This window comes from Castanea sativa, chromosome 4 (assembly GCF_040712315.1).
Source record: "Castanea sativa cultivar Marrone di Chiusa Pesio chromosome 4, ASM4071231v1".
Taxonomy (NCBI): domain Eukaryota; kingdom Viridiplantae; phylum Streptophyta; class Magnoliopsida; order Fagales; family Fagaceae; genus Castanea; species Castanea sativa.
This window is the reverse complement of record NC_134016.1, coordinates 33,821,835-33,831,864: the sequence shown is the minus strand read 5'-3', so window position 1 is coordinate 33,831,864 and position 10,030 is coordinate 33,821,835. Positions and strand designations below refer to the sequence as shown.

General features: G+C 32.4%; 1 protein-coding gene across 2 annotated transcripts; it reads left to right on the top strand.

The window, feature by feature from the left end:
• Positions 1-3,213: 3,213 nt before the first annotated feature.
• On the top strand, positions 3,214-4,777 carry LOC142632024 (uncharacterized). Of its 2 annotated transcripts, none has more exons than XM_075806448.1 (3): positions 3,214-3,567; positions 3,661-3,740; positions 4,273-4,777. In XM_075806448.1, exons 1-3 carry the CDS (start codon positions 3,240-3,242, stop codon positions 4,561-4,563), a joined length of 699 nt encoding a protein of 232 aa, XP_075662563.1. In that variant the 5' UTR covers positions 3,214-3,239; the 3' UTR covers positions 4,564-4,777. The 2 variants fall into 2 exon arrangements, with proteins under 2 accessions (XP_075662563.1, XP_075662562.1); XM_075806447.1 differs by having other exon boundaries at positions 3,217-3,567; positions 3,649-3,740.
• Positions 4,778-10,030: the final 5,253 nt, after the last annotated feature.

Genomic DNA, 10,030 nt, shown 5'->3' with positions numbered 1-10,030 from the left:
GTATTTTCACACATGTATTCAAATTAAACAACAAAACACATATTTTCAAACACGTGTACCAAACACTCCCTCAGATTTTGAAAAGATGTGAGCAAAGGTGTACATGATAATCTTTTGTGTTTGAGAGTGCTCTCATATTATACAGTTATCCTACGTGAACTCCCCACTTGTTGATCATGCTATTATCTTAGATAGCAAATCTCATACGAGAATCAAACCTAAAATTTCATCTCAAGAACTTGCATAGACATCTATCTCATAAATCATGAGCTAGATAAAATTGTGGAAGTTCTTTTCTTTTATATAATTACTTTATCATGTTTTAGTTTATGTTATATGAATATAGCCTATAGGTGTTACGCCTATATAGTCAGACTATATAAACCCATTAATGTATATATAATACATGCATGCATATCCTCTATGTAACATCAGAAATTATGTAGGTTTTACTACATGGTGCATGTGCTGTTTTCGTTATAACAAAAGGAAAAATTAGATAAAGTTCATATAAAAGCAGGGGGGAGAACTAAAATTTTATAAATGGGGAAATAGTAATAAATATAAAATTGAAATTGAACCAATTTGGTAGTGTTATATAAGAAATATGAAGAGTTTGGGGGCTAACCATGTTTATTTTGAAAATTTTATGTGAATTTAGGGGTAAAAATCTAATTTTTGAGAAGTTTTGGAGGCCAACTATATATTTTTTGAAAAATCTAAAAAACTTTAAGGACAATTTTATAAAATTAGAAAAGTTTGGGAGTCCATGGCCCCACCTTTAAGGGCAATTTTATAAAATTAGAAAAGTTTGGGGCCATGGCCCGACCTTTCTAAGTGGGTCCACCCCTGTATACAAGTGAATGCAAGTAGTAAAATTGCTAAAATCTGCGTTCCATTCTTCTTGTAAGAGTGAGAGCTTTTTTTTTATTTTCAAGGTAGCAGTGGTCTGTTTCGTACATGTATTTAAATATATATTTTTAGTTTTTAAACAATATTATACGTATTTTTAATTTTTTATACACTTTTTTACCCACACGTATTTAAAAAAAAAACATTATTAGAACAACATTACCAAACGAACCCTAGATATTTTCGTAGTGTTTGAACTCTTTCAATTATTGACAACTTAAGGTTTCAAATTTAATGTGTGAAAGCAAAAATGAGAACCCAAAAGACAAAAAAAGAGAAGAAAAAAGTTATGATATATTGTTAGCCCCGTGTAATCATTTAATGGCTTATGCAAATCAGTTACATTCATCGTTGTATGCACTAATTAGAATTAGCAAGCAAACAAGAACTCATAAGTAGCCCACCGAGTAATTGCATGAGATTACGAGTCTAAATCTTCTGTCCCATTTTTCCTGCTCCACTCTATACTTCACCAATAAAAACTTGTCACGTGTTCACCTAATTAATTAAATACTACTATTATTGACTTATTAATGCTATCGTTATTAATTAATAGTAGTATTTAATTAATTAGGTGAATACGTGACAAGTTTTTATTGATAGAGTATAGAGTGAAGCAGGAAAAATAGGACAGAAGATTTAGACTTTGAGATTACCGCTTTGGAGAGTTGCAAGTGCTATCAAAATGGGTTTTTTAGGCATAAGTGCATAATATGTCTGCTTCATCAGCTTTTGTTCATGATGATTATACAGTACTTGCGAAGTCTAGCTAGTGCATTGCATGTGAGGCTCTCTTACGAAAGTCTACCTCTTGTTCATTGTTTTCACACAAAGATGTGTCCAATTTCCTATAACCATGATGAGAAATGGCCGTCAGTCATCAAAAAATCAGACTGTCATGACCATTAATTGAACAGTTGTCTTAATCCGTATCAATCATAAAACACACACCAATGTTCTAGAAGTCGGTAGCCTAAAACTTCTTGTGGTGGTGCCCCAACCCCAAGCCATTTCATGAAATTTTATAAAAAAGACAAAAATTGAGTCATGTGTTCTGTTCACGAGACACAAGACGATTTCTTTTAAAAATTAGGATTCTCATTTTAAATAATGTTAATAATAATAATAATAATTAATGAGTAGAAGTAGTGATAATATAATTAATCTTGACAACAATACATTTTATCAAATATATCGCAAAGCTTTTAAGAGAATTGAAAGTGAATTAAGATAATCCTTTTTGTAAATTAAATGTTAATGATTGAAAATATGGTATGATTATGAAGCCAAAAAGAAATGGCTCTTTTTGTTTTTGAGTTTTAAGAGGATGGGAGGAGACGTTTTATTTTTTTTATAATTTTTAAATCGGTCAATAATTTTGTGTCGTGTGCATAATGAAAAATTATTAAGTACTATTAGAAGAGTCTTAGAAGAGTGGTGGTGATATCTTTTCTCTTACATAAATGTGATAGATATTTCAATGTTTGTGATATTTACTATTATGTGTATTAGTGATATTTACTATTAATTGTATTATCTGTGAGATAATGGAGGAGTATGAATAATTACTCATCTATACCCTTTGAAAGTTAGAGATTATTCCAATACAGTGGCATGCATTAATTGTAATTTCTAATTTTGTATGCAAGTCAACGAGAGGATTGAAAAAAGTGGCAAACAATACAAGCAAGTCACTTTCGAGTCATTTCTTATTCATGGAATTTTGCCGAACTTCTGGAAACAGCTGCTGTGATCCTAATTCAATTGCAATGTGTCATGCCTGCCTTGTTCTTGGGATTCAGATATACTATAATAAAATAAAAGAATGAAAAATAACAATTATAATACGATATACAATGTATTTAACGAATAATATACTGAATCGTGGAGTCTTTGAGATTTTATTTAATATCTAATCTATTAGAAATTTATATATCTTGCTCAATATTAATAAAACACTCTAATTGACAAGCTGACTTTGTCTGCTTAATTATAAATTATTTACATATATTAGATTCTGATACAAGAGGAGATAAACTCTAATGTTCTCATTAATAATTGATCTATCAAATGTGTAGAACCAATAAAAGAAATCACATATTATAAAACTTCATGGTTTGCACGTTTATGGTGATGGAGAACCCGACAATACGGTAAAAAAACACAAACAGAAAGAGACTAATTTGTATTGACTTTATAGAGAAGAGTCATGAAAACGAGTGCCACAAAGATGAAACAGTAGTTGCGGCCTGACCTTATATATATGTATACACACCTAGCTGGCTCTATTTTCCCACCAAGACCCTTTCTCATTGTCAAGCATTCATATGGGCAGGAAAAGAGTAGTGCAAAGTGTGTGTCTTGGCCGTGCTCCGGCTTGTTCTCGAATATGTTCCTTATTTTTTAGAACCAAACCCACCTCTGGTTCCATTCGTGGTAATCAGAAAACCGAGGTTTCGAGCAATAGCAGGGATGACTTTAGCCACGATGACCCTGCAGAAGGGTTTAAAGCTGGACCGGAGATTGGCAACAAGATAATGGTAGTTGTTGATTCGAGCCTTGAAGCTAAGGGAGCTCTTGAATGGGCACTCTCTAACACAATCCAAACCCAAGATACCGTTATTCTTCTTCATGTAGCCAAGCCCTCCAGACGAGGTGAGATTATTATTATTATTTTTTTTTTTTTGGTTTTTGGTGACATGTTAATTTGTAGTAATCTTAACAGATTTGTTTTAGTTATTGGTACAGGGTCTAATGGTAAGGGTAACCTAACGGCGTATGAATTTCTTCACTCCATGAAAAATACGTGTCAAACGAGAAGGCCTGGGGTAAGTCGTATACTCGTATTCAATTTTGATCTTTCTACTTACAATGTTGGTCGTATATATCGATCAGAGAGAGGTCAACTTTGTTTATGTTTTTTAATTTATTTTTAGTATTTTATCAGTGAAGAATGCTTATTGTATTCAGTGGCACAAAAAATTGAATTTCATGATCAATATAAAAGTATTCTAAAATGTGAGTGCACATCTTTTAGCTTAATAAATGAAAAAAAGAAGAAGAAAAATAATAAGAAGAGTTGTCTTGTGTCTATGTCTTGTCTCTTTTGGGTAAGGTACATCTAACGTTGCTGATCCTCGCAATGTGTGCCTGTGTATGTAAAAAGTCAACTATATGTAAGGTGCTGAGAGATACATATATAATTGCAATTTTGCAATGATTGTCATAGTTCATTAATTAAACATAGACATGCTTTCTTAGAAAAATATTTTACGTAAGAGAATGACAAGTTTCTCCTTGAAACATTAACACAGTTAGTTCCTGAAGTTTGTTGTGTGTGCTATGCTTTGTTTCGAATAGGTGCAAGTTGAGATGGCTTTGCTTGAAGGAAAGGAAAAGGGTCCAATAATAGTTGAAGAAGCAAAGCAACAGAGAGTGTCACTATTGGTCATTGGACAAAGAAAGAAATCATCTATATTATGGTGCCTAGTGAAGAGATGGGCAGGAAAGAGGGATCGCAGCAGCGAAGTTGTGGAATACTGTATTCAAAATGCTTCATGCATGACAATTGCAGTGAGGAGGAAGAGCAAGAAGCTTGGAGGGTTTTTGATTACAACCAAGCGACATAAGAATTTTTGGCTTTTAGCTTAATATAATTGTTGATAATTGTGTTAGATAATTTGGCTGTGGAACGTCTGAGACTTGGCATATATATATATATATATATGATATATGCCAGCTCTGCTTGGGAGTTCTGTCTGTAAATGTAAAGTTTGTTTCAAAAAAATGGAATTTATGTTTTTTGATAAAAAAGAAGAAGAAGAAAAAAAAGGATATATTAATAAAAAAATTTTAACATATCAAACTAATGTTCAAAAAGTCCTTATGCACATCAGCACATGGCTACAAAATCAAATGTGTCTAATCCTACTTTTTCAAGTAAATAATATATATAATTCCAACTTATCATTGTTCTCACACCCTCTTACGATTTTAAAATTTTGGGGTTCTTAACTTATACGCGATACAATTCCTAAATATAGATATCATATGTTATATAATTAACATTTAAGTTGGAATTTGTGGTTGTGTCAAATAGTTATCTTCTATATATGGCTACACTATTTGTGCCATTTGATTACCCTTTTGTTAGCATATTTCACACATTTTTCATGTTTTTAGTATTGTAAACAAATTGTGCAAAGGCATATAGAGATTTTTTTTTTTTAATAATAATCAGGCATATAGAGATTCTAATTAGATCCTCTCACCTCAAAGTGTTGCAAGTTACAACTTAAGAACCAATTTCAAGCCCCTTCTCACTAGGTCAGATGTTAAAAGAGATTGATCTCTATTAATTAATTCAATTACCTAAGTTGATTAATTATTCAAATTATATGCAAATTACATGAAAGAACAATCAAATCACCATATTAAATTAAATGCAGTGGAAAATAAATTTGACATGACGATTTGATCACAATGGGGAAAATCTTTGAGACAAAAACCCTACAAAGTGAATTTTAGGTCACCACTCTCAAAAAACCCACTAATCAAGAAATAAGCAATTACAAGAATAATGAATCTTACTCCATTGTCCTATCCTAAAATACTAACCTATAGTTAAACCTTTACTCCAATCTCCAATTAGATTTGATCTTGTAGAAGCCTTCTCCTTTGCATGGATCCTAGTATGTGACTAACTTCACAACAACCATTTTGATTGTTATAGTTGATATGCAGCAGCTTCACACAAAAACAACAATAAGATCTTCGATTGTTGGTACTGGAGACTTTACTTGGTACAAAACCCATATGCACACAAGAGTAGGTTCAAAAGGTGGAGGCTTGGGTTTCAATATGAAAACCTTATGAAAAATTAGGAAGCTCTAAGGTTTTCTATCTCTACCACCTTAATCAAATAGGAGCTTAATGGGTTTTTAAATAGGTCTCATATTAGGTTACACAAACTCATAAACAAATAGCCACTTAGAATAATATGTTACTGTCTATATTAGAAATCTTGTAGCTTGATAGATCAAGAGGTATTGAATTTCATTAATTCTCAATATATTGATTGGTATCAAGGAGGTTTTAGAATGAGGCTGCATAGGATTAGTTTTTAGGAGGTTTTAGGATTGAGAGGTATTATGTTTCTAGCTATATCAGAAATCTCTATAACTCTCAATAGAATAGTCGCATAGAACGAAAACATAACACATTCTTAATGCAATCAGCACCCAATTCAATTTTGTCTTTGTTCCTAAAGGGTTTTAGGATGAGGCTGCCCTTACTACTGTCCACACCAATAATCATATTCCCTCATCTATTACTCACAATAAATCATCGTTTGAACTTCTGCATGGTAGAGTCTCTGACTACTTCCCCGTTCATGTCTTTGGTGTGCTTGTTTCATTACCCTTCCTTGAACATTCAAAACTTGATTTCCAATGCTAGTTATGTTACTTCTTGGGTTAATGGATTTTTCTCAAAGGGGTTATCTTTGCTATGACCCTACTGCCAGACGTACATATCTCCTGACATGAGAAATTTGGAAACACCAAACCTTCTCTAGTGTCTGGATCAGCTAGCCATTCTTTGTCATGTCTCTTATATTCACATACCCTTCTATTAACCTTTTAACACAAGCCTTCAAATACTTCTATCATGGAATCTAACTCAACAGATGCTTCTACTTCAACCCCTCTTAACGCACGTTGAATCCTGCTCCATCACACTATTTTGAGCCTCCATTAGCCTTATATTTTCTTCACTCTAGTTAGGAAAGAGTTCCTCCATCTCATCTCATCTCATTGATTGCCATTTCTTCTTTGTCATTGCCACTCTTCATGAACCTCTATTAGGACATATGTGAATCATGTTAGGAATATATGTCATTTAGAATTGGCTAATCCTTTGACAAAACACACTTTATTTGTAATTGGGTAGATCTAGAATGTGTTTAATACTTTAAGGAACAAGAATTCAAGTCCAAGTATTGAAGCCATGCAAATCTGTCTAAGAAACAAGTGAAGAAGTGCTGGATTTTAAAGCTCTATAGCTAGCTCGACAAATAGCATCTATCGAGGTTTAAAAGGCTACTTTAGCTCGATGCTCGACAGCTGCTCAATAGATACCCTATCTATTGAAATTTATGAGAATCAGTTTTTCAGATTTAATTTCACTCCAATCCGTGTGTACATGTTTAGGTTTTCTTTTCTCACAACTCTAAACATATATAAGGATTATTTTAAGGGCCGTCAAAGGGGCACAGTTGTGTGAGTGTGTAGCAAAATTTTGTTCATGCAAATTGTGATCAAAAACAAAATTTGCCCTAATTCATCTTTCTCTTAAAGAAGCTACTGCATTTGTACGCCGTTGGGTTTTGTGACCAAGAAGTTTCGTGATCTTCATCATGTTGATGAACTAAAGAACTTTGCAGCCAACATCTTTCTCAAGTTGGTGATTAAGGCGCATACTGAGATCCGCGTATCTATTGGTTATTCACGTACTGGGAGCCGTGCATTGAAAATGAGAGATTGTCACTACAAAACAAGTCCAATTGTGTATTGGGGTAAGGGTTCAACTGTAGGTTAGTATAAGATACTGGGATTCCTTTACTTGTAACCGTTTGTTGTGATAATAGTAGATTCTCGGGAGTGGTGACCTTAAAATCACCTGGTGAGGTTTTTGCCTTAGAGGCTTTCCTCATTCGTAAACAAATCATCGTGTCAACTTTATTTTCCGCTGTATATTAACTTAGTTGGTGATTTGTTTGTGCTACCACGCGTTTTGCATGTTAATTGGATTAATTAACCAATTAATTTATCACAAAGGTTAACACATTCTTGGCCTATCAACCCTATACTTATTGCGGGGCTAGTAACGAAACCTTTTGGCAAAAGGTTATGTTTGATGAACTGATAGGAAGACTATATCTATTTCTTTGGAGGTTAATTTGAAGCTTACTGCCTTTGATAGCTAACCTCTCTCGAATTCCACACTCTACTGCAAACTGGTTGGCAGCCTGCCAACCTTACCTATTTCACTTTTACTTGACCTATCATATTCTATGTTCACTTGATCATTCAATTTATGCTCACTCCCATATCTACTCATTATGCTATAGATCTTTGTAGTTTTCATTATATTAAGGGAACACAGTTTGATGGACTGCACTTTTATGAACACACTTGTAACCATTTATTGTGATAATAATAAATTCTCGAAAGTGGTGACCTTAAAATCACCTTGTGAAGTTTTTGCCTTGGGGGTTTTCTTCATTCGTAAACAAATCACCGTGTCAACTTTATTTTTCGCTGCATATTAACTTAGTTGGTAATTTGTTTGTGCTACAACGCGTTTTACATGTTAATTGGATTAATTAACCAATTAATTTATCACAAAGGTCAACACATTCTTTACCTATCAACCCTATACTTATTGCGGTGCTAGTATTGAAACCTTTTGGCAAAAGGTTATGTTTGATGAACGGATAGGAAGACTTTATATTCCTTTGGAGGTTAATTTGAAGCTTACTGCCTTTGATAGCTAACCTCTCTCGAATTCCACACTCTACTGCAAACTGGTTGGCAGCCTGCCAGCCTTACCTATTTCACTTTTACTTGACCTATCATATTCTTTGTTTACTTGATCATTCAATTTATGCTCACTCCCATATCTACTCATTATGCTATAAATCTTTGTAGTTTGCATTATATTAAGGGAACACACTTTCATGGACTGCAGTTTCTGAAGTAGGAGAATAACATTCAGAACATCTCTTTTGCAAATAACATGCTTGTAACCCAACTTTGTTACTTTTCCTACAACAAATTAGGCCACCTTAGCTTCTACTTTTAGAGGGTCTTAGTCTAGTGTCAATTCTGCCCAAGCATATAGTACTTTTTTTTTATAATGATTTCTACCCACCACTACTAAGTATGCTCTCTCCTCACTAACGGCTGTATCAAAGGGTGAGTTTGGTTAGGCTTTTTGAAAAAGTGTATAATGAAAAAGTTGAGTTTTTAAAAAGTGTATAATGAAAAAGTGATTTTTCAAAAAGCTGAGTGTTTGGTAAAAACTGTTAAAAAGTGCTTTTTGAAAAAGCTGAGTGTTTGGCTAGCACTTATAAAAGTGGTAGTTTGAGAGGTAAATTACTAAAAAGGACAATGTCTATATAAGGAAGTTTATTTCATACTTAAATTAATATTGTGAAATTATTTTTTCTCACCAATATTAGCTAATAATAACTTACCACTTAAGATTTATTGTGAAAGTATTGTGAAAATATTGTGATAATTGATACTGATTTTAATTTGAACGTATTATTACAATTCTTTTTTTCTCTTTCTAAAAAAATTATTTTTTTCTCACCAATATTAGCTAATAATAACTTACCACTTAAGATTTATTGTGAAAATATTGTGATAAAAAATTGATACTGATTTTAATTTGAGCATACTATTAAAATTATTTTTTTCTCTTTCTATAAAAATTATTTTTTTCTCACCAATATTAGCTAATAATAACTTACCACTTAAGATTTATTGTGAAAATATTGTGATAAAAAATTGATACTGATTTTAATTTGAGCATACTATTAAAATTATTTTTTTCTCTTTCTATAAAAATTATTTTTTTCTCACCAATATTAGCTAATAATAACTTACCACTTAAGATTTATTGTGAAAATATTGTGATAAAAATTGATAATAATTTTAATTTGAACGTACTATTAAAATTATTTCTTTTTCTCTTTCTTAAAAAATTATTTTTTTCTCTCCTATATTAAAATTTTTTGTGAAAATATTGTAATAGCATTTTCTTCTTCTTCTTCTTTTCATTTTTCTTTCTCTCTTTTTTTCTCCTCCACACACGTACTGCACCACATCTTTTTTCCTTTTTTTTTTTTCTTTTTTTTTTCCCACTCTTTTTTTCTCCTCCACCCACGTATTACACTTTTCCTTTTTTCCTTCTTTCCTCTCTTCTTCCTAGCCATTTCCTCCAGCCACTTCGTCCTTACTCAAGACATTCCACAGAGCTCTCCTCTTCCTCTCTTTTTTTTTTTTCTCTGCAAAAACTTATTTGTCCACAGAGCTACCGCAAGAAACCCTTG